Raw genomic sequence first — 25,823 nt, forward strand, 5'->3', positions numbered from 1 at the left:
GGGGTTTGTGATTATTGGTTTATTTATGATACTAAAATATTTAAAAGTCTATAAATAATCCATATATCTGATTCTAGCCAACACAGTTCCTCTCAGCCCTTCTTTATTGACCCTATTCCTTTAAACCAATAGATTTTAAATAGTAAATATCTCCCTTGGATTAGTGACAAGCACTGAAATGTGCTAGCTTAAGTGTAAGCTAACCTTTTATTTTTCATACACTGGTAGAAAAAAACAATGCATTTCAAAATATGCAAGTAAGAAAGATAAAAGAGAAGCTAGTGCTTAGAAAACCGACAGTATGGCCAGGAATCATATAATCACTGATAACAGAAAAATTCTATTTGTAAAAAGCAAAAAGTGAATTGAGCACACAAAACCCACAAATATCTACAGTTATTATGTCAAGCTTTAATATAATTCCAAAAGTTGAATGTATCACCCTTAATGAGTCCAATTTACCACTGTGAAAGTACCCGGCAAATGCAGTTACCACTGTAAAACGTTTGACAAGCTTGAAATGAGAACTGCGTCAAGGTCTTTTTGTGCTATATCACAGTCAAGCCATAGAGAAAAAGATCCCAATTTGATAGACTCTGTTATTAAGATCAAAACTGGTAATGTGAGAGAGCATTTACATCATAATAATTTTTCTCCTGTCCCATAGCAATGCCATTTTTCTCTTCCACTCCATCAGATGCAGAATACAGTTACAGGATTGCCTCACAATTGAGAATAAAATACATGAAACGTTGGTGATATTGAAGGTATGGGTGCTATAACAAAGGGTGGTGAAGAAACCAGATGGTGCTCAGCTATCGAAAATAATAGTGTCTGAGGTTTTAAAATCTTGTCTTCATATAAGCCACCATCAAAGTGAGGCATCAACTAAGTTCACATGGAAAAACCACACCAGCTTGTGTGATACAAATATTGTAAATAATGAAATCCAAATCATAAGAGGGAATGGTATCAGAGCTTACATTATAAACATCTGATTCACAGAAGGCCATAGATGACAGTTGTTATGTGTCATTGAGCCAGTTCTGACCTATAGTGACCTTATGCACAACAGAAGGAAACATGTAGAGTCCTGCACCATTCTCACAATTGTTCGTGTGCCTGAGCATGTTGTGGCAGTGTTTCAATCCATCTCCTTGAAGACCTTCCTCTTTTGCACTGCCCCTTCACTTTAGCAAGCCTAACATCCTTGTCCAGCGGCTGATCTCTCCTGATAATATGTCTCCCTATGCTTGCCTCTAAGGAGGACTCTGGCTGACCATACTCCTTCCAAGACAGACTGCTTTGTCCTTTGAGCAGTCCATGGTACTTTCACTATTCCTCTCCAGCACCACCATTCAAATGCATCGATTCTTCTTCGGTCTTCCTTATTCAATGTCCAACTTTCACATGCATTTAAGGCAAAGAAAAATACCATGGCTTGGGTCAGGCGCATCCCCAAAGTAACACCCTTGCTTTTCAATACTCAACACGAGGTCTTGTGCAGCAGCTTTACCTGACACAATGTGTCCTTTTATTTCTTGACTGTTGCTTCTAGGAGCATTGATTGTGGATCGATCCTTGACCACTTCAAACTTTTTAATATATATATATATATATATATCCTGATGTTATCTATTGATCCAGTTTTGAGGATTTTGGTCTTGCTTATATTGAATCATAATCCATACAGAAGGCTGCAAACCTCGATCCTCATCAGCAAGTGCTTCAGGTCCTCCTTGCTTTCAGCAAACAAGGTTGTGTCATTTGCATATCCCAAGTTGTTAATCCTTCTTGCAATTCTTCTTTTTCTAAGCCAGCTTCTCTGATTATTTGCCCTGATCATACAACCTGAACAAGTATGACGAGAGAATACCGCCCTGACACACACCTCTCCTGATTTTAAACTGTGGAGGTTTCCTTTGCTCTTGTCTCACGGCTGCCTGTTGATCTGTGTACAAGTTCTGAGTGAGCATAAGAAAGTGTTCTGGGATTCTTCTCAAGTTTATCTAGTTTATTATGATCCACCCAGTCAAATGCCTTTGCGTAGTCAATAAGTAAGTTCAAGCTAAAGCTGAAGAAAATTCAAACAAGTCCACAAAAACCAAAATATAGCCTTAAGTCTATCCTACCTAAATTTTGAGAACATCTCAAGAACAGATTTGACATATTGAAAACTAATCACAGAAGACCTTGTGAGCTGTGGTAGGACATCAACATCATCATTCGTGAAAAAAAAGCAAAAGGTCATTAAAAAGATAAGAAAGAAAAGATAATTGTCGATGTCAGAAGAGACTCTGAAATTTGCCCTTAATCGTAGAGTAGTTAAAGCAAATGGAAGAAAGGATGAAGTCAAAAGGTTGGATAGAAAATTTCAAAGGGCTAAAGAAGACAAAGCCAAATATTATAATGAAACATACAATGGATGAGAGTGGAAGCCCCAGATTCATTGGCAGGGTCCGCACATGGATTAAACTTCTGGTGAATCCCCTCTGACTACAGTCCAGGGATGTGAACAGCTTAGCTATGAGACAGAGAGCAATGTAAAGCCGATTATGACAGCTATAGTTAGGTTAAAATGTAATACCTTTTATCATTTGTCTCTCTTGACGCATTTTAAAGTTATTTCACTTTTCAGTATTTTCCGCTTTTTTGACTGAGATTTTTCTCTGTTTTGTGTGGTCATTATTGTTGGGGTTTTTTGCTCATGTCCTATTTGTGTTTTGTATGATTTTCAATATATGAAATCCAGGACAGATAAATCTACAGAGACAGTAATGGGATTAATGGTTCCTTGGGGGTATGACAGGGAAGGTTAGGGGGAAATGGGGAGCTAACAACAATAAATACAAGAAAGAAGCAAATGTTCTGAAACTGTGGTGCGGAATGCACAACTCTTCTTAATATGAATGGTTACATTGTATGCTTTTTGAAATATATGCCAATAAAATTAGTTTTTAAAGTTGGTGATAAAGCTAATCTTTTTTTCTCTTACATTCCACTGTAAAATTGAAGATGCATTTCCGTTGGGGAAAATAAAAACAAGGCAATTAGTGGAAAATATGTAGTGAAGAAGGGTAGGAACTATAATCTGCTTTATGGCAAAGAAGAATATTCCAACAGTAGTCACATCAACTAGAAGTGATGGCCTCCATGTAATTGTTCAGTTCTTTGAAACCCTGTCTATATTTGGAACAAAGCCAACAATAGACTCTTCTATAGACAGACCATATTAACAATAGGAGAAATTAAAGAGTGGCCACAGAGATGCTCTTAACCTTGTAATAAACGATACAGAAAAGGGACAAAACAATAAAATCAACTAGCTTGCTTGGCTTTTAGCTTTCCCAGGTAGTAAAATGCTAAGCTTGCAATGACGGTAGTGGCTCAAGGCTGCATGAGCAGGCCAAAAGGTAGCACAGATGAGATTCAATATTAGGATGGTATAATAAGGTGATATAATTAATCAAGAAATAATGTGAATGGAATTTCTAAAATTGTGGGCTTTGTGCTAACCTTTATCATCAAAATAAGGACTAGCAGAAATTGTTCCCAACATTAGCCCAAGATAATAAAAAATAACAATGCTAGATTTAATCATGGAAATATGAAAGAACGTATGATCCTCAAAAAATCATGCTCTCCCATATTTACCACATCACACAAAATTGGACATATGCTGAATATTGCATTAGGAAAGGAAGAGCAGCCATGTATTAAGAAAACCTCTGGATTCCTGAGCAAAAAAATCAGCCCTAAAGTGAAGATTATAATTGCAGGCCAAATAAATTATTCCAATAATTATATTTTTAGAACAACTTTGTTGTTGAGTCAGTTCAGACTCATAGCAACCCTAAGTATAATAGAACAAAACAGTGCCAAGTTCTGTGCCATCCCCACAATCATTGCCATGTTTGAGCTCATTGTTGCAGCCACTGTGTCAATCCATTTCAGTGAGGTTCTTCCTCTTTCTTTTGGTTTGCTGACCCTTTACTTTAGCAAACATGATGTCCTTTCTCCCAGGACAGCTCAATAATGAAAACATGTCCACAGTAAGTGAGATGAGGTCTTATCATCCTTGCTTCTAAAGTGCATTCTTTGTTCTTTTGCCAGCCCATGGTAAATTCAATGTTCTTTACCAACATGATATATTGCAAGTACATCAATTCTTCTCAGTCCTTCAGTCTTTCTTATTCATTGTCCAGTTTTAACATGCAATTGAAAATGCCATGCCTTGGAACAGGCGCATCTTAGTCATCAAAGTGACATCTTTACTCTTTAACATTTTAGAGAGGTCTTATGCAGCAGATTTACCCATTGTGATATGTCATCCGGTTTCTTGACTGCAGCTTCCATGGGTGTCTGTGGATCCAAGTAAATGAAATCCTTGATAACATCAGCTTTTTCTCCATTTATTGTGATCTTGCTTATTGGTCCAATTGTAAGGATTTTCGTTTTCTTTATATTAAGATGGAAACCATACTGAAGTTTTTTATCTTAATCAGCAAGTGCTTCAAGTCCTTTTATTTTCAAGCAAGCAAGGAAGAATGTGTCCTCTGAATATCTCATGTTGCTTATGTTATCAAACTTCCCCGATTATTTGCTCTGCATACAAGCTAAATAAGTACTGTGAAAGGATACAATCGCGATGGACACCATTCCTACCTTTAAGCCATTTAGTGTCTCCTAATTCTGTTGGTCTATGTACAGGTTCCACGTGAGCACAATTAAGTACTCTAGAATTCCCATTCTTCTCTATGTTACCTATCCATAGTTTGCTATGATTTACACAATAGGACCCCTTTGCAAGTACACGTCTCTGCTTTGAGGCAAGATACATCTGAGATCAGCAATGATACCCTTCTTTCTATGTATTCTTTTGAATCTGGGTCCAATTTCTAGCAGTTCTTATTCATCTTTGAATTATTTTCAGCAAAATTTTACTTGCACGTGATATCAATGGTATTATGTAATCATTCATGCATTCTTTGGGATCACCGTTTTTCGAATGGGTAGGCATTTTTCAGTCCAGTAGTCAGGTGGCCATCTTTCAAATTTCTTGGCATAAACAAGTGAGCACCTCTTTATTTAAATCTAACTTCCATACAACATAACTCATCCATTTAAAGTGTACAGTTTAATGTACACTCCATTACATATTCAAAGAACTGGATAACCATCACCATGGTATAATCTTAGAAAAATTTCATTGCCTCATTCAAGAAACCCCATTATTAGCAGTCACATAATATCCCCTTTTAAGTCTCCAGCTTTGAGTAACCACTAATCTATGCTATCTCTATAGACTTGCCCATTCTGGACATTTCATGTAAATTGAATGACATTCCCCAAGTGTTTTTGGGACTGGCTTCTTCAACTAAGAATGGTTTCAAAGTTTATGCATGATATAGCATGTATCAGAGAATTATTTTAATGGCTGATTAATGATTTACTGTACGTTTTGGTTATCAACTAATTTGTTCATGGGATTTATTTATTTTGACCTTTTGGTTATTATGAGGAATGCTGCTATGGACATTTGTGTCCCCATTTTAAGATGGATTTATGTTTTTATTTCTCTTGGGTACCTAGAATTGGAATTGCTAGGTCAAATGTTAACTGTATGTTACATTTTTTATTAACTGCATCGTTTTGCATTCCCACCAGTCTTTTTTGAGGGTTTCAATTTCCCTACATCCTAACCAATACATGTTATTCTTTTTGATCATGAGCATTTTAGTGGGTTTGAATAGTCCACACAAAGGAGTCAAATATACCACTGATCATGAAGAGGGCACACAGTCATTTCTATTATACATTAGGTTGTCAATGAATGGGAACTTACTAACAACTACTAACAATGGAGTTTTCATTTGCATATTCCTAATGCCTAATGATATGGAGCACATTTTCATATACCTAATGGACAATAGATCGTCCTTGGAGTAATGTCTAATTAAATGCGCTGTCCATATTTTTAATTGGTTAAATGTTGTCTTTGTGTTGTTGAGATGCAAGAGTTAATTATTGTATTTGACCCTCATCATATATAAGGTTATCAAATATTTTCTCTCATTGAAGATTGTCTTTTCATTTTCTTTTTTTTTATCATTTTATTGGGGGCTCATACAACTCCTATCACAATCCATACATCCATCCATTGTGTGCAGCACATTCATACATATGCTGCCATCATCATTCTCAAAACACCTGCTTTCTACTTGAGCCCTTGGTATCAGCTCCTTATTTTTTCCCCTCACTCCCCGCTCCCCCCTCCTAGAACCCTTGATAATTTATAAATTATTATTGTTTTGTCATATCTTCCACCCTCCGACGTCTCTCTCACCCACTTCTCTGCTGTCCGTCCCCTAGGGAGGAGGTTATATGTAGACCTTGTAATCTGTGCCCCCTTCCTCCCTCAAGTGCATTTTGATGGAATCCAATATATTTATTTTCCTTTTGTTGCTGTGTTTGGTGTCATATGTGAGAACATTACCTAACTGAAGAACACAAAACTTTATTCTAAGATCACAAAGTTTTATTCTAAGATTTTTATTGTTTTTAGCTCTTAAATTTAAGTCAGTAATCTGTTTCAAGGTAATTTTCATATATGGTGTGAGATATGGCTCCAAATTCATTCTTTTGCATATGTACATCCTCTCGTTTCACCATTTGTTGAGAAAACTATCCTTTCCTTCTCCTGTCTTGCCATCTCTGACAAAAATCAATTGATCTAAAATGTATGCATTTATTTCTGGCGTCTCCCTCTATCACAATGACTTTTCTGATTGTCCTTGTGCCAGTACCACACTATCTTGATTAATGTAGCTCTTTTAGTAAGTTCTGTAATCCAGCAGTGAGTATTCTTCAACGTTCTTTTTCAAGATTGTGTTGGATTTTCTGTGTCCTTTCCATGTCCATATGAATTTTAGGATCTGCGTCTCTATTTTAGGGCGGGGGCGGGAGCCAGTGGAGATTTTACATAGGGATTATATTTAATCTGGAGTATCATTGCATGTACAGCTCTATTGAAAGATGTCACAGTTCTACATTTTATCGAGTTGGTTTAGACTCAGAGCAGGTCTATGTGTAACAGAGCAAGATATTCCCCAGTCCTGTGCCATCCTTATAAATGCTGTGCTTGAGCTTATTGCCACAGCCACTGCATCCGTCTATTTCACAGAAGGTCTTCCTCGTTTATACCAACTCTCTTTTTTACTAAGCATGATGCCCTTTTAAAGGGACAGGCTGTTCTTGGTAACGTGTCCAAAGTGCTTGAGTCTCAACATTCTCATTTTTAAGGAGCATTCTGGCTGTACTTTTTGCAAGACAGATTTGTTTGTTCGTCTGTGAAACCCTGTGAAGTACATAGGATAGCTTTCTTCCTCTCATTTTACAGGCAAGGTAAAGGTGGTATAGAATGATTAAGTGACTTTCTCGAGGTCACATACACAGACCCAGCACTCAAACTTCTGCCTACTGACTCCCTTGTCCTGGATTGTCACTATACTCCCGTATTTTTGCTTATTGTCTAACAAGGATCCTCTCTCGTACACCTGGGTTAGTCATAAGGCAAACTAGTTATCTGTCTTTACATCACAAACCCTATTTCTTCAAACTCACTAATCCAAAAATACCCTTAAGGCCGGCATTCCCCCAATCATACAATTATTTTCCCTTGAACGTTTTTTTTTTGGCCTTCTCCTTAATCTTTATAAGATAAAGTCCTAGCTTTGCACAGTAGTGCAGGACCCCCCAAAACGACAACTGAAACCATGCAACGTGATCTTAACAATAAATAGGAAAATTTATATTTTTTCATGACCTTTAACTCTTATTGTCAGAACATTAAAAATTTCTTACTCTTAGTTATAAATATTCTTGCCTGTTGCTGTTGATTTAAGCTCACCTCCGTGTGTGCAGAGGAGAACTGCTCTGGGCTTTCCAAGGCTGATCACCAGGCCTGTATTCTGAGGTACTTTGGTGTGATTTTGAAACAACACCTTTTAGCTAATAGTCAAGTACTTAATCATTTAAAATATTTATCCTGCCATTAATGAAAGGTTACACATCAAATTAGCTTCCCATTTAACAATCACTTCATAAATCGTTCCAGCAACATTAGTTAAAATTTTCAAAATATGTTGATATTTTCATTCCTTCCCTGCTTGATATTTCATGTTCACTAATCAGATTTCCCTGTGCCTTATCCTTTCATCTTTATTTTGAGGAAGTGTTGGATATTTGGTGTGAGATAGATGATTTATTAAAGGTCTATAGTACTCACCGGTACTAGTCTTTATTTTATGAGTCATTCTGCTATTTAGCTAAGTGGTGACCTTAGGGCGGTAGTTACATAGAGTATATTAGGGCAGTCGTCTCGGAGAATCCTCTAGTCTCAACCTGCCCAGTAAGTCCGGATCATTTAAGATTTTGAACTCTGTTCCACATTCTTCTGCTTTTCTTGTAAGACCCATTTATCGTGGCCATGATGAGAACAGTTACTAGTGGTGGCCAGGCACCATCTCTAGTTCTCCTTGTCTCAGAATAGATGAAGCCATGGTTCATGAAGACCATAAGTTTCCAAATTTATTTAGACTACGACCACCTTTCAGGCAAAAAAAAAACTACCCAGCATCCCTGTAAAAAATAAAAGCTTGTGTACTATAATCCACAATCAAGTGTAGGTATCTGCTTTTGCAGCCCTCCTGGATTGTTCCAGCAACCCCAGGGGGCAGTATCAGTCACTTTGGGAAACACTGGTATTATTGACAGCTAGTCTTGTATGCAGTGTCTTCTCTGACCCTTTCTCTTCTGCTCCAGATGAAAAGACAATGATAGTTGTGTCTTAGATGGCTGCCTTCAAGCTTTTCAGACCCTACAAATCAAATTAGGATGTATAACATGAACTTAGTGAACTATATTATGCCAACTGATGAAGTTGTCCCACAAGACTACGGTGTTAACCTCAAAATGTAAAAACTAATCTTGCAAAGTGTTTGGTCATATCTCAGAAGTAGCTTTAACTGTGCCTACTTTGTGCTTTCGAGGCACACACACATACTTGTACATATAGATATCCAGATATAGGTATACACACACATGTATACCTACCCGAACATATGCGTCTAGATGAACATATATAAACACATGTATTTTTGGCTGATGCTATTGCATAAGTATATACGTCCTAGCATTTACCCAAAATATGCTGTCTATTTTAAGTGCGTAGACTTCATAGCGACATCCTTTACCTTGGTCCAAGTGTACTTGCTTATCTTTCCCATCACCAGAAACCAAGTGTCTACCATATATAAGTGCTTCCCTCTCTCCCTACCCACCAAGGAGCCCGTGGATGTTGGTTTCTGTATGCACAGCATTTCCCCCTTTTATAAAAGGGAGCAAACACAGCGTTTGTCCTTTTTGTGATGGCTGTATTTCATTCAGATTCATAATGTCTTCCACATTAAAACATGTTTCCAGGAATCCTCTGAATCCTTTATCATTGTATGTATGCACCACTTTAAAAAGAAATTTAGTTATCTATTGATGAGCACTTTCCAACTTCTTGCTAATGGGCATAGTACGGCAGTGAATATGTGTACACATGTCTCATTTCTCTACTGTATATTACTAGAAGAAGAACTGCTAGATCATAGGTACTTCTACTTCTAGCTTTCTGAGGAAGTGCCATACTCCTTTCCATACAGGATTTGCCATTTTACAGTCCTGCTAACAATAGATAATCATTCTTATTTCCCCATATTCTCGCCAGCCTTTGTTGTTTCTGCTCCGTTAACAAGAGCAAGATGGTATCTCAGAGTTATAGTTAAAACAAAACACTGGAAACATCCAGGAGCTCTTATAGGGAAGGAAGAACTAGTAAACCAACCATTATTTTTAGTACTCTGTAATTAAAAATATTAGAGATACTGTGAATTAAATTATTTCATTTCTTGTTAACAAATTAGCAAGCATAGTGTGGACAGTGTTTTTCTCCTACTTGCATATAACCTAAAATATAGCTGAAACATACTTTCTGTCTTTGCATATAAATTGACATCCACCTTTACAAGTGGGAATCTGGTTCCCACAGTTTGTCTTCTATTGTCAATCTCATGAAGTATCTCTAAGAGTTCCATGATTGTGAAGGCTTTTGTTTGTGTCACTTACTCCTGGATATCGCCTTCTTTTTTGTCGTAGCTATTTTTCTCATTTTTATAAAATCATATTAGGGGCTCATAACAACTCTATCAAAATCCATACATATATCAATTGTGTAAAGCACATGTGTACATTCATTGCCCTCATCATTCTCAAAACATTTGCTCTCCATTTAAGCCCCTGGCATCAGCTCCTCATTTTTCCCCTCCCTCCCCAACCCCTCCCTCATGAACCCTTGATAATTTAGAAATTATTATTTTGTCATATCTTGCACTGTCCGACGTCTCCCTTCACCTATTTTTCTATTGTCCACCACCAGGGAGGAGGTCACATGTAGATCCTTGTAATCGGTTCTCCCTTTCCAATCCACCCTCCCTCCACCCTCCTGGTATCACCACTCTCACCACTGATCCTGAAGGGATCATCCACCCTGAATTCCCTTTGTCTCCAGTGTATCTTTCTCATTTAAAAGTTTATTTTACTAAGTTCCTTGGCTCTATATGTAGAGTCTCACAAAGGGCAGCACTGCCAACATCCTTGTGACCAGCTATTTATTCTTAGCCTCCACCTGTGTTAGATTCAAATCTCAATTCGTTTATCACTTTTCATTTCTTTGTTGCACTGCCATCTTTTGTTGGCCAACTCATTCTTTCAATGATCAGTTTGGTAAAATGCCACGGTCAATTATCACTTAGAGACACGGAGGCAACACAATTGTATGCTTTGCAGCCTGTGCAAGAGTGAAATAACAGATGCACAGTGACTTATCTACCTTTGAAAGATTGACATGATGGCTTCCTGCTAATAATGAGCACCTGCTATCTGCACCGTGATTTGTGGACTGAAGGGTTAATACAGCATGGCAACTGAAATTTGATACATGTGGTCAGGGCACTAGTGCCATTTAACTAAATTGTGGTTCTGTGACTGGCAGAACTGTGCAAAGCAAGAACTGCCTGTGCCTAATAGAACTGAGCTATAAAATAACTATTTTCCCATGTCCCACCTTTCTAATACACAGTGACACCACCCGAAAGAAGCCACAAGCATACTTTAAGTGCATTGTTTTCTTGTTTTATCACTTCTCTCACTTTCCAGATTTGGTGGCGAAGTTTGCTTATTAGCCTGTACTTGCAGTAAGGAGAACTTGGTCTTCTCCTTAAAGGACGAAATGTTCTTTGAACATTTGTCAATTGAAACATGATTTCCTACTTTCATCTATTGTAATCTCAAAGGTGAGCAATTATGGTAATTTGGTCCCATTATATAAACGTTAAAATTCACTTCAGGCCAGAATATATATCTGAACAAATTTCAAAAATATTAAAAATGGAATGTCAAATCAATGACTAAAAGAATGGAGTATATAGCAAATGGGTTGCATCGCATTACCCAGATCTGACTTTTGTGAAAAAGAAAATAGAGTTAGCTGTTTATCTCTCATAATATCACAACAACAAAAATCAGAGGGATTGAAAAAGTTTGTGGGAAAATTCTATTCCTTTTCTATTTACCCATGACCTTTTTGATGCCCCTCTAGTGTACATATCATGGGTGAAGAGAGACCGCGGCCAGTTTAAGACATGAGAAGAATAAGAATTTATAAGTTAACAAGGAGTCATGAGGGGGAGAAGGGACATTTGGAGGGAAAGAAAAGAGAGGAGCTGATACCAAGATCTCAAATAGAAAGTAAATGTTTAGAAAATGATGGCAACATATGTACAAATATGCTTGAAACAATTGATGTATGGAATGTTATAAGAGCTGCAAGATCCCCCAATAAAATGGTTTTAAACAATGATCAAGGCCATGAATGCACTGGAAAACAGAAAGGTATGCTTTTATAATATTAGGATGTGGAAGTCTTCATAAAATGCAAGAGTAAAACAAAAAATAAAACTTTTAATCATTTCACCTTAACACTTACACACTTCTTCACCCACCCTCCCTCTTGATTAATGAATCCCTACACTAGCAAGGAAAATAGATTATAACTCCTACAGACTCACACCACTAAATCTTACTCATCTACCCTGAATCTGTACCCACATACTCCATTCTACATTGTCGATCAACTATCTACTATCTAGGTGCACAAAATCCTATCCCTGTTCAACTATATAAAATATAACTCCAGCAATTCTTCCTACCGTTTCTCCGATCAACAAATATTCTCTCTACTGGATTACTCCTATCAACATATAAACATTCTTCCTTTAAACCAGAGGTTTCCAAACTTACTTGGCCTACTGTCTCCTTTTTAGAAAAATATTACTCAGCTCCCCGCTGGCAATTAAAACCGTTTGTATTCTAAGCCCACAAGCCAGGATAACGTAGCTAACTTTACAACCCTCTGGGATTAAGCCAATGCACCTTCTGGGAGCCGCCGCTTTAAACAAAACCTTTTAATCACCCCACATCTACCTCCAGCTTTCAATCCATCTCTTTTGTTAGCTCTTTATCCCTTCGTTTTTTTATTGGGTGAATTTGGTGAAGATTTACAGAGCAGATAATCAGTTTTACATTCACCAATTCGTACATATTTTGTTCCATCACATTCATTGTAATTCCTCCAATAGAACAACTCATTTCTCACTTCTCCCCTATTTCAAATCCTTCTCTCCTACATCTGACCTTTGTTCTTGGGCAAATGCTGCCATTTATTTTGAAGTGTGCATACCTCAACACTGACTGTTTATTTTTCCCTTTGTATTGTTTGGATGACAGCTGAACCACAGGGGTGAACTCACTTGTAGATCTTGTGGGTCACACTAGTCTCTCCTTGACGAATGTCTGGTCTGTTTTATGATTTTGAGTTTTGTTGCACGTTTTTGTTCCTACTAGGACTTTCTAATGTGATCCCTTTTAGAGCACTTGGTATTGGTAGCCAGGCATTATTGAGTTCCGGTAAGAATGTCATGGAGAATTCTGTTTGCATGGTCTGTTAGTTCATTAGACTACTTGTTGCCCCAGGTCTTCAATTTTCTTCACTCTCCTTTCTTCTGGCTGCTCATTAGCTTTAAAGACTCCACTCACTACCCACCTAAAGTTGCTCCTAAAATGACTGCGTGTAAGGTTTCAAGAACTCGATCGCTACTCATCAAAGTAGGACATAGAGCATTGTCCTTTGGACTATGTTGGGACAATTAACCTTGATGTCTCCCAACTATGGTCCCCAGCCTCCAGGGCCAGTGACTCATTCTTTCATGGTATTTGGTTGTGTCTAAGATATTTTTATGATTTTGTCTACAGTATGCGCCACCACATCATGGATATATTTGCAGTAAACCCCAAACACTGCCTTTGAGTCAATTCCCACTCATAGTGAGCCTAGAGGATAGAGTATAACCACCTCCTTGGGCTTCTGAGACTACTTTGTCATGAGTAGAAAGCTTCCTCTTTCGCCAGTGGAGGGGCTGATAGTTTTAAACGGCTGGGGTCCTCACAAAGGAAACATATACAAATGTCCTTTGACAGATATATATATGTTTGTGCACATACTTTGCCTCCCACACCCATTCAGTCTCCATGTCTGCCATGCATCTGCTATAGGTGACCGTTACTTCAGGATTTTGGATATAATAATAGTTACCTCGGCTACTTTAACTCTTGCAAGCCTCCCAGTGTTATCTGCTGCTGCCATAATTTTTTAAATTAGTGTAATATTTACTGTGGCAAAAATATAACCAATAAAACATTCTTCAATTCAACAACGTCTACATATACAATTCAGTGTCATTGATTACTGCTTCCACCCTTCTTTGACGGCCTTGCTCTTGTACTATAACTCTTTGAGTTTTCTACATCAGTTCTGTGCAAATTCTTTCCAATTTCTATACATAGCAAAGCTGTTATTCCATTTTCTTTGGGTGTATGCTTTCGGATCTTAAAATTCATCAGGAAATCTCACTGACTTTACCTGGAAAATTATTCAGAACCTTGCCACTTTTCATCAATGAAAACCCAAACCAGCAACATCTCTAGCATGCATTATTTAAAAAACTCCTTAACTCATCTCTCTGCCTTCATTCTTGAACCTCTATTGTCAAAACAGCAAATTATATATTAATTAAAGTTCAATCATGTTCCTCCTTCTAGTCATGCTCATGCTCTATGTCACTCAGGGGTTAACGTCCTCAGTAATGACCTACCTGGTTCTAGATTATCTGACTCCTGTTATCAATCTGACCTCATCTCTCAATTTCACTTCACTCAGTCTGCTTCTTTCACATTGGCCTCATTTTTTTCTCTGTTAATCATTTTATGGGGAGCTTGTACAATGCTTATCACAATCCATACATACATCCATTGTTCCAAGCACATTTGTACATCTGTTGCCATCATCATTCTAAAATCATTTTCTTTCTTTTTTTTTTCATTTTCCTTCTACTTGAGCCCTTGGTATCAGCTCCTCATTTTCCTCCACCCTCCCTGCTCTCCCTCCCTCATGAACCCTTGATAAGTTACACATTATTATTTTGTCATATGTTACACTGTTCGACATCTCCCTTCACCCTCTTTTCTGTCTTTAAATCACACCTGCATATATGTTAGAACAGTTAGGTCGAGTTCCTAGCTATCATCAGTTAATCAAAAGTTTGAGTATATAGTATACAAAGAGGCTAGAAAATGTTTGTGGAAACTTCCCATTATCTTTCCATTCCATTTTTCAGTAGAATTTAATGGGAATAGCTTTGCTGACAGAGTGCTGTGGAAAATGGATGAAAGCAGATGCAGTTAGGTTAAAACATAATGTCTTATTATTCATTCTCCCTTTTGACCTGTTTCAGTTTTGTTCTAGTTTTTATTATTTTCTGCTTTCTGTTCTATTGAGGTTTTTTGTGTGTTTTATTTGGTTATTGTTGTTGAGGGTTATTTGGCGTGTTTTTCTTCGTATGAAATCCAGGATAGGTAAATCTAGAGAGGCGGTAACTGGACTAATAATTTCTTAGGAAAATGGGAAGCTAATAATGAATACAACAATGAAGAAAATCTTCTAAAACCAATTTTTAATCTCGTTTAAACTATTTGATTTGATGTGAAATATGATATGCTAATCAAACTGCTAAAATGGCCTCATTTATATTCCTCACACTTGTCAGGTGAGTTCCCACCACTACATCATTCCAGGACTCACGCCATTAAGGTGCTGAAGGAACGGCTCACTTGTTATCATTGCGGCTTTCCCTTGCTACCCTATTGCAAAACATAAAAACTCTCAGAAATGTCTATCCCCAATGCAACTTTGCTTTTTATCCCCTTTTAAGGTATTTTTGACATTTTCATCCTTTAAGATAGTATAAATTCATTTTATTGCTTGCTTCACTTATTAGGTATTAGCTCTATTCAGGGTAGGATTTTTGTTGGTCTCATTCATGCTTTACCTCTAGAACCCGAACAGTACAAGTAATATTGTACTTGCATAATTAAACTTCATGAAAAAATTCCATGATCTTTTCGTTGTTTCACTCACGGACTTTTAGAAGCCCCCTTGTGCCTAACAAATGAATGAATGAAAGAGTATAAAATTGAACTATGTATAAAAATAAAAATTCTATTTGATGAAATCCACAGTAAACAACCTAAGAAGAGCATTACCGACTGGGAGAATAGTTGTATCATTTTTAACATACAGTTTCTGTCTCAAAGAGCAAATAATCTGTAGGTGAGAGACAAACATGGGAAAAACGTCACTTGTGATCAGGAAAATTCAAATGGACACAATAGTGACCCACTACTTTCACCTTATCAAATTGATAAAAATAAAAAGATTGGTAATATCCAGTGTATGTAAAGTAAAAAGCAAATAAATATTCTATAGTACATGTACATTGGTACCGATAAGAATGCTTGACACACGGAATCTAGGACAGATAAACTCCTCAGAAACAATAATGGGCGTAGCGAAACCATGAGGGTAGGGAGTAGGTGGGGGAGAAAGAGGGAACTGATCCCAATGATCCATGTATAACTGTCGTCCCTACCCAGGGTAATGAATAACAGAAACGTGGGTGATGGGAGACAGCAGATTATGTAAATTATGAAAAAAATAATAATTCATAAATTATGACAGAATTATGAGGGGAGGAGAGTGGGGGAGGGAAAAATAATGAGCTGATACCAAAGGCTCAAGTAGAAGGAAAATATTTCGAAAAGGATGATGGCAACATATGTACAAATGTGCTTGACACAATGGATGTTTGGATTGTTATAAGTGCTGTAAAAGCCCCCAATAAAATGATTTAGTAAAATTTTTTTAGTATGAAAAAAATCTCTTAGACAAATGCAAGTGTAAAGTGGTAAACCCATTTAACAGAATCATGTGGCAGAAACTATCAATATTAAAAAGGCTTTGTTATATTAACTCAACTCAAATTTTATTCTATGAAGAGATTTACCAATGAATATTCTGATGCATTTGTACCTCTCACTGCCATAGAGTCAATTGAGACTCAGGTAGACCCTGTAGGACAGACTAGAACTACCCCTGTGGGTTTGTGGGAGCAGAAAGCCTCATTGTGTCCCCATGGGGTGGCTTGGGAGTTCAAATTGCTGACCTTGCAGGTAGCAGCCCAACATATAATCCACTATGACACCACAGCTCCTTAAGATATGCATGTAAGCTATAGATAGAAGTATCTTCAGTACAGCATATATTTATCAACATGAAAATATAGAAACAATTTCAGGATTCATCCATAAGTTACATATGATGCAATTATGAAAAAGAGCGAGGCATATATTTATGGGTTGGTAAAGTTTGCCTGGATTTTTAAAGGGATCCCAGCTAGGCAAAGAATGAATATACATATATAATTTCATGTGTGCAAATAAAAATAAAGAAAGAAATTTCATTAGAAAAGGTAGCATCATTCCACGTCTCTGATTATAGTTCAAATATGCTTTCAATTTTAAAATGAATCTCAATTTCAGAGATGTTAGAATGAAAAAAAAATTGAGTCTTAAAACTGATGAAATATCATCTGGAAATGCATAAAATATCTTCTGAAAGAACACATGAGAAACTGCTAAAAAAGAGTGATTTTGAGGAAGAAGAGCTGGGCTTTGGGGATATGTGAATGTGCGAAAAGAAGACCTTTTATTTTATATCCTTCATACTGGTTTCATTTACAAAATCAGTTTCATGTGTTACTATAATAAAAATCTGAAAAGTCAAAAATTAGAATGAACATTTTTAAATGCAGCAAGTTTGCTTTTAGGAATCAGAGTAAAATGAATAATTATTCCTGTGGCCACAAATAGATATAAGTAAAGAAAACACTCACTCCAATAAGTCGATCCCAATTTATAGCCACTCTATAAGGACAGAGTAGAACTGCTTCTATGAGTTTCTGAGACTGTAAGACTTTGTACTCTTGACTGGAGTAGAAAGCCTCATCTTTCTCATGTGGAGTGGATAGTCGTTTTTGACTGCTGACCTTGAGGTTAGCACACAGCCAATGTGAAACCCACTAGGCCACCAGGATGTATACAGGTGTTAATTACGATATTTTAAATTGGCAATAGAATAAAACAGTCATTAAGAACAATAGGTCTAGATTTAGCTGTAAATTAATCAAGAAAACAGTTCCATCTTGAAAAAAAGAAAGAAAAAAATGTAAATAACAAAGTAAATTTTTAAAGTGCTTCAGATACAATGAACTTACATATACACAATGTATAGAAAAATAGCAAATTGTGGCTGTATATGTAAATGTAGAAAAGGAGATTCAAATTGACACACTAATTATTAATAGTTGATATATTTTTAAAGGGGTTGGGATAAAGCGGATGAAATATGAAGGAGATTTTCATTTTACCTTTTATGTCTATATTATTAATTTAAAAATAAAAGCATATATTAATATACTACTAGCAATAAACATTTGGCAGAACAGGAACCATTACAGTTCACTGCAGTAGCTTTACATTGTTAATTTGTAGAAATTTCTCCTGGTTATTTTTTCAAATGAGTTGATTCGCTGGGCTAGTAAACGAAAATGATCATGAAACTATAATTCAGTAAATTATCATTTCAGTGGGAATTTTCCTTTAAGGTACTCAGTAAAAATTTTTTTTCAATTGTGACTTAGGTGAAAGATTATAGTGCAAATTGGTTTCCTATTCAACAATTTCAGCAGGAACTTTCAGTTACTTCATGGAACTTGAATAGCACAATTCCCTAGCTCTGTGGACAGACTCCATGATTAAAGAAGCCCTTATCTTTTTACATGGAATTAAGTAGATATTAGTAAATAGCTGTTGAGTCTAATAATTCTAAAACAATTTCTAAATTTGAATACTTAAGAAATACCAGCAGTGGAATAGAGAGATAAACAGAATTGTATTTAGAGCCTGACTACCAGACAACTCACTGGACTTTCATTAAGTACTTAGTTACTTTGTTTTTAAGTTTGTTGGATTTAGGAACAATATTAAGACAAAGACCAAGAACTAAAAAAGGGAAAGTCAAATTAGGTCACAATATGCCTTGGGTTTATTGAAACATGTCATGCATCAAGAGAGTTGAAAGAAATCAGCGCTCCCTGCTTCCTGTTTTGGGACTAACCAAAATCCCAAAATTGACCACAAAATTTACAAATGTAAAGAAAAGAAAATGAACAAATCTCCGACTTCGTATATACCATGCCATTCTATAGTGTATTGAATGAAGAATTAGGAACCAGCTAAGTGTTATAGAAAAACAACACCTGCCCAGAGTGTAATGGATTACCTTTGGGCCAGGAAGACCTGGAAGACCAATGCCTGAAGCACCAGGATCACCTTTGTCTCCTTTCTGCCCAGGGAACCCAGGGGTGCCAGGTTGCCCAGGTGTTCCGGGAAGTCCAGAGGTCCCTTTTACACCCTGAGGACCTGTTGAAAATATGCAATATGTAATGTTTCACAAAATTTTCCTTGTTGGTGGCATACATACAATACCTCTCACGCAGCAAAACGCAAGTCACTGCAGATTCTGAGATATATACTGATGCTCTTCATGGTTAAGATTTTATCAAAACCTTTTTTAAAAAGAAAGTATCCATGAGAGCAGGACAGCTATAGCTAAGGCTTCAGTTTTTGAATTCTCAGGTCTCAGGTTTGTAAAGTTTCTATGTCAAATATTTGTGCAGTAAGAGGAGTCAACCCACCGATTACTTTAGATAATGTGTCAGTCCGATTCTGTCAATACCATTATCTTTTGTGGTAAGAAAGATAATGGGTCATCTTCCATTGTGGGTCAAAATTTTTGGAGGATTTTCATCACTCACCTGGAAAACCCATATCACCTATGTTTCCTTTAGACCCAGGAGGTCCTATGGGTCCTGGGTCCCCAGGAAGACCGGGATTACCCTTGGGACCTAGAAAAGTCAAATTAATGCAATTACAACAAGCTAACAAGACTGAGGTTGCCTGGTTTCTTGGAATGAAATTGGGTAAATCAAATTTTAACATATGTTTCACAGGTGTAAACTCATCATAAAGCACACAAGAGGTATATCTAAGAAATCTGTAGAAACACTGTAGAAACACTGAAATTTGATTTTTGGTACATGTACAACCACGTGCACTGAATGTTATCATTGATAAGTCCATTGTAATGAGCCTGTTTTTAAAGGATTCTGAAATGATGTTTTCATGTAGGCCTTGATTATGTGAGACTAGGAAAATGAAAAATAGTAGTCTATCATGATATGTCAAGCCAGAAAGAGAGATAAGGGTTACTGGGAGGATGAGGGCTATTGGCAGTCAGTCCCAACAGGCATGGCTGTTGTTAGTTTATGGTTGGATTTAAGTGCTTAATCTCTGTAGATTTACCAAGTGGTTTTCCAATTATCCAGGGAGTCCTAATGGCATAGTGGCTATGCATTGGTTCGTGACTTGCTAGGTCAGCTGTTTGAAACAAGGAGTTGCTCTGCATGGGAAGGACAGTAAAGAGTTACAGTCTCAGAACCATACAGGGGCAGTATTGGGCCTGCCCTATTGGGCCTCTAGGAGTCAGCTCCATCTCGATGGCAGTGAGTTTGGTTTGGTTTTTCCAAGGACCACAGTGTTGTACCTTTGAGTAATTATCTTTCCCTAGATATGACTTCCACCATGGAGAAGAGACTGCAGAAAATGTGAGGAAGAGAAAAGGAGAGCTATTTTTTCCCAATCATAAGAGGGTTGTGTGGAAGGAGTCCTGGTGGTACAGTGTTAAAGCGTTGGGCTACTGCCCCAAAGAGCAGCAGGTTCAAACCCACCGGCTGCTCCATGGGAAAATGAGGGGACAGGCAATCTGCTTTCATAAGGATTTACGGCCCTCGTAACTCTTTGGGGCAGCGTCTACTCTGTCTTATTAGGGTTGCTGTGGGTCAGAAGCAACTCAAGGACTGCTTTGGGTTTGTGAATGTGGAGTTGAGTCTAGAGCAGAATAACTGGTCTAAGCAGCTATTACAAAGATGGATACTGGCTGCTTTTATTTCTTTGGTGGCCCAACTTCCAGTACAATGGTTTAAGCAGTAAAAACGTTTTATTATGAATAAGGGTCAAAAGCCCCTACATTTTGATGGGAGGGATGACTAGTGCTCTAACAGACTACCAAAAGAGACTGAAAATTCTCGTTCTTAAACATGGTAAAAAAGTGAACCAACATTTCTTTTATGCAGTTTAATGACTGACTTGTCCGAAGGCACATACTAGAAGAGGTGAATGCTTCAGGCTCCTAAGAGATAACTGTCTTCTATACATATGTGGTAAGGTATATAAATTAAAAAAGCATCTGAATTTCACTCTATGTATATCCTGGCTGCCACAACAAGAAAATAATAGGTGAGAAAAGCACAAAATTCTGAAAATCTTCCATTTTGAAGTTTGGACCAAATGGTACCTTTTTTTTGGTATATTACCATGGCCAGATTCAAAGTATCATGCAACAGGATAAAGAATTACTTTTCCAGGGTTCAGGGTCATCCATCCCATTGCTAGAGGTAGTTTCTCACATTTACCTGATAGTCCTGGTAATCCAGGTTGTCCCATCAGTCCAGGTTCGCCTGGTTCTCCAGGCATACCTTGGTATCCTTTTGGTCCTGAAACTCCAGGAATCCCTTTAAGGTTGGGTAGAAGAGAGTTGAGTTAGACTGATCTCATGAATTCATTGAAGAAATTTGGTAAAGCCAGCAACCCAAAGTCTGCCTTGTGAGTGAACTAGAAGAAAGAACTAGTGATATGAACCAGCAGCACTGGATCTACGACCAAGAAATTCAAAACACTCAATAATTAAGTCACTTTCTTCTCTGGGCCTCAGTTGCTTACACTGTAAAATGAAGGAATTGAGCCAGATCATCTCTAGGTTAGCTCTCAAATTCTATGACTATCTTTTAAAATCCTATAGTACAGGTGAAGTACAGTTTACAGACTCTGTTTTAAAGAAGGGAAAAAAGAAGCATTTCAATGGGCAAGTCAATGAAAACCTCATACCCATTCACTGCCATTGAGTCCATTTAGCCTCATAGAGACCCCATAGGACAGGGCAGATCTGCCTCTGTGGGTTTCTGAGGCTGTAACTTTCTATGAGAGTAGAAAGTCTCATCTTTCTCTCATGAAGTGGCTGTTGTTTTCAAACCGCTGACCCTGAGCTTAGCAGCCCGATGATAATCACTACACCATCAGAGCTCCACAAGACAATGAAGACATCTCATTCTATAAGTTAACACAGTAAAAATAGGTGGTCCCGCCTCTTTCACGACTACACAGAAAAGTTTGATTATACCTTTAATCAATTTGGGGGGGGGCAAAAATTCCACCTAATTTTTCTCATGACGGAAACTTCTCTGTGTACACACAGACTGCCAATATGGATGTTTGCAATACAAAAAGAGATTCAAGCTTAACTACAAAACTGCAAATAAAATGAACAAATTTTTTTTAAATCCATGTTGTCTGAGGCACTACTCTATTTAGATTAGATTGTGAATGCTTTATGGGTTATTGTGTTTACCTGTACTTTCTGATGTGTGTAATGAATACCTAATGATTGTCTACATTAAAAGGTTTTTAAATTTAAAAAAGCTACATTCACCCCTCACATTGTTTCTTGTTTTTAATAAGATAACTCTAATAATACAGCTGTTTTCTAGGTCACTTTTCAGCAATTTCCCTCAAGGGCTGAGCTTGCGATGTTCATAGTCCACTACTTGTTTATAACAGTGAACTGTATTTAAAAGCCATCTATGGTGTGATATCAAAACTATGCCATAGATCAATATACTATCCACTTTGATCTGGCTTCAAGAGAAAAAAAAATTTTTTCTCAAAGGATCAAATTTCCCAAATACAGAAATCTCTTTTCTACTCAATTTTGAGCATAAATCTTTTTTTCTCCCTACCACATCCTATCCTTCTTTCTGGAAAGCCTAAGGGTAACTGCCTAAACTTATGTTCAAACGTAATACCTTGTAGTGAGTAAATTACTAATAACATCCTCAAATAAAAGCTGATTAGTTATACAACACGGATCATGTGCAAATTCATTGTCATGACCCAAATTAGATGTTATAGGCAGGTTTACTAACTGCAAGGTCAGAAGTTGGAAACTACCCGTTGTTCTTTTAAGAAAGATGAAGCTTTCTATTCCCTTAAAGAGCTATAGTCTCAGAAAGCCCAGGGGCAGTGCTACCTTGTCTTACAGGTCACTCTGAATCAGAATTGACTCAATGGCAGTGAATTTGGTTTGTGGGTTGCTTTTTTAGTTGTGATAATCTGGAATATACATTACTTCTCATTCCCATTTTAGAAGTGAACTTCAGCTATCAGAGAGCTCATTTATAAATACATGTATTTACTTACCTGGAAAGCCAGGTTCCCCCTTTTCTCCTTTTGAGCCAATCAGATTTGGATCTATTGATCCAAGCAGGCCTGGAAGACCAGGTTCTCCTTTACTACCTTTTTCTCCGGGAGGACCAGGAAATCCTGGCTGACCCTGATAACCATCATCACCTACAACCAGCAAGTGGAGAAGACATAACAGAGAAGTCAACTTCTTCTACCCCGAAGATTAGTCATACACTCCCCTAGTTGGGTAGGTAGTTGATTGCTTAAAACTGTTAGGCAACACAGTCATTGTTTTTGAATAACAAAAACTCATATGCATCATTACATTCAAATAACACTCCCTCTTGCTTCGGAGATTACTTAACAATGACAGTGATTGCATGAGAAATGTCGAAATTTGTTCCAATTTGGTATTTTGATCCAAGCAGTCACCATGTTTCATGGTATCCAATGCAAGTATGTTGCCAAAATAAAAATAGGACAGATTCAGGGCCAGGCCATATAGAAACAAAACACAATGAAGCAAGGCATCTTTTCGAGTCACCAAATAAAAGATTCCATATTAACATGACAGGATGTGTAATTTTCTCTCACATACACATCTGCTAGTGAATTCTGAATATTACCTTTCAGACCGGGAACACCATTCCTGCCAGGTATTCCCAAAAGTCCTGGTGGACCTGGAGGTCCCATCATGCCCATTTCACCTTTGGTACCTTTAAAGAATATCAATGAGATCAATGAGTAATTGTTGCCTTTCCTTGATCTTGCAAAGTCAAAAGGCAAGCTTTGAGAAGGCAACTAGCAAAGTATTGAGGGCCCTACGGAAGGCCCTGTGAAATGTTATACCTTTTCATCACCTGCTGGAACTTTCGGGATGACCATGGCCAATATTTTTAACACATGGCCAAAGAGATTTACTGTTTCTAATGGTGACCCACCAATGAAATGCATCTCTCAGTGCACCTCCCGCCTTGATTTTGTTCACCGCCCTCCCCTTGATTTTGAGCCCACTCCTGCAAAGCCTTTGAGGCTGCAACACTGTCTGACTTCCAATGCTAGATGTAAAGCTCCAGGGCTTCCACCTGGAGCTTCTGTACCGCTCACTTTTGGAAGCCACCTTCATAGAAATGAGCTGTCATGGAAGAAGTATAACTGCCCTGATACTATGAGAAGCCCAAGTCATGTGACGTGGCCAAGAACATTCCAGAATCAGGTGAGGGCCATCTTCAAGGCGCATTTCCCAGCCCCACTCTAGCTGGTGTCATGTGGATCAGAGAAAAACAATCCAGTCAACCAATCCCTTTTATTGCTGACCTGCAAAATCTTGAGCCAGATACAAAGGTTGTTTCAATCAAGTAATTTGGAGGATAGCTTGTTATACATCACCAGATAACTGAAACACTTGTAGACCAAAAAAATGTAGTACCGATAACACAGCAAGTTTCCTGCAATTAAAGATGTCTAATATTCTTCTTTAAAGGATATAGCTAGTCTAGCAAAGTGTAACATGAAAATAATCCCCTAAAACCAGAGTCTCTTCATTTTTCGGAATCCAAAGCCACGAAGAAACTGAAATAAATTACCTGGCAAGCCCGAGGGGCCTTCTTTTCCTGGCAGCCCTGGAGACCCTGGAGGTCCTACAGGACCAGGTGCTCCAGGAGTCCCTGGACTGCCTCTTTCACCTGGGGGTCCTGGGACATCGAATCCAGGAGGTCCTGGATCCCCCTTCTCGCCTGGTATTCCATGCAAGCCTAGGTAAAAAGCATCAGTAGTAGCAGCAGTGGAGCAGTTAAAAAAACGGGTTTTGGTAATTTTCCCCCTAGGGGAATGTGTTAGAAATATGAAAAAATTAACATCTACCAAAATAACACTCTGATGCTGGTCAGTTTTACATTCTTCTTTCTCTCTGACCTTTACGGTGATTTGAATAATTACTTTGAGATTTACACTCCAAAAGGTTAGGGAGAATTCAAAAATTCATTTGATTTTCGATTATAAGAGGGTAAGTACAAATTAGTGTAGGTGAGCATTAGGACTATATATGGAGGCAAGGTACCTGTGGAGACAATTAAGGTTACATGCTCAGAAAAGTTTTTGTAAGTGACCAGGAAAAGTGCAAAATAAAAACCAAAACCCCCCCAAACAAAACAACAACAACAAAATTTAGAGTACTTATTTTATTGGAAATAGGTTAATTTTAGATGACCTGAAAGGGGAAATACCAGAAGTCAAGTAGCTCTTGAGCTGTGATCTATACTTTTTGATCTTTACACAAGTATACAAGAAGACATGTTACCGCTTAAATTTGATTTGGGGGAGATTGTTAAGATTACTCATTATTGACGAATTAATCAACCTTTTTATCACATTCCTTTCCATCTTACCAGGTTGGCCTACTGGTCCAGGAATTCCCGGTGGTCCTGGTGGCCCCTGACCACCTACCCCTGGAAGCCCAGGAGGTCCCATTGGCCCAGGCTGTCCACTTGGCCCAAGATCACCTTTAAGAGATAGAGTTTAGATATTAAGAACAACAATCACTGTGTCTTTGGTTCTTAGGAACCACAATAGTGATGTAAAAAGCAATATCACAATAAGCAAGATTTTTTTAAACTGCCCATCTATTGAGTAATAAAAGTATACGTAAGTACCCAATTTCTTTAATGAATGTGGCAGTAGTTAGATTATCAATATCTTTCATGACCTTCAGTAGTTTGTGATTCTCAAGAGCTTGTATTGCTAAAAACAATTCCTGCTGTTGCTCTCATAGACTACTTTCTGCTTGTATGGTTTACAAGCTTTGCTTTTCATGTCTGATTTCTTAAGTGAAAATTTAGATAATTTGAGGT

At 37.6% G+C, this 25,823-nt stretch overlaps 1 protein-coding gene across 1 annotated transcript in view; it reads right to left on the reverse strand.

Moving 5' to 3' along the window:
• Positions 1–25,823, reverse strand: part of COL4A5 (collagen type IV alpha 5 chain) — a 295,236-nt gene that overhangs the window by 63,244 nt on the left and 206,169 nt on the right. Inside the window, exons 30-36 of the mRNA XM_075538728.1 lie at positions 25,362–25,475; positions 24,561–24,728; positions 23,601–23,690; positions 22,990–23,139; positions 21,150–21,248; positions 19,434–19,523; positions 18,899–19,038 (exon numbers count right to left, since the gene is read on the reverse strand). Of these exons, the coding sequence (XP_075394843.1) occupies positions 18,899–19,038; positions 19,434–19,523; positions 21,150–21,248; positions 22,990–23,139; positions 23,601–23,690; positions 24,561–24,728; positions 25,362–25,475 (851 nt within the window). The remainder of the gene's footprint in view (positions 1–18,898; positions 19,039–19,433; positions 19,524–21,149; positions 21,249–22,989; positions 23,140–23,600; positions 23,691–24,560; positions 24,729–25,361; positions 25,476–25,823) is intronic.

The sequence above is a fragment of the Tenrec ecaudatus genome, chromosome X (assembly GCF_050624435.1).
Source record: "Tenrec ecaudatus isolate mTenEca1 chromosome X, mTenEca1.hap1, whole genome shotgun sequence".
In the NCBI taxonomy this organism is placed as follows: domain Eukaryota; kingdom Metazoa; phylum Chordata; class Mammalia; order Afrosoricida; family Tenrecidae; genus Tenrec; species Tenrec ecaudatus.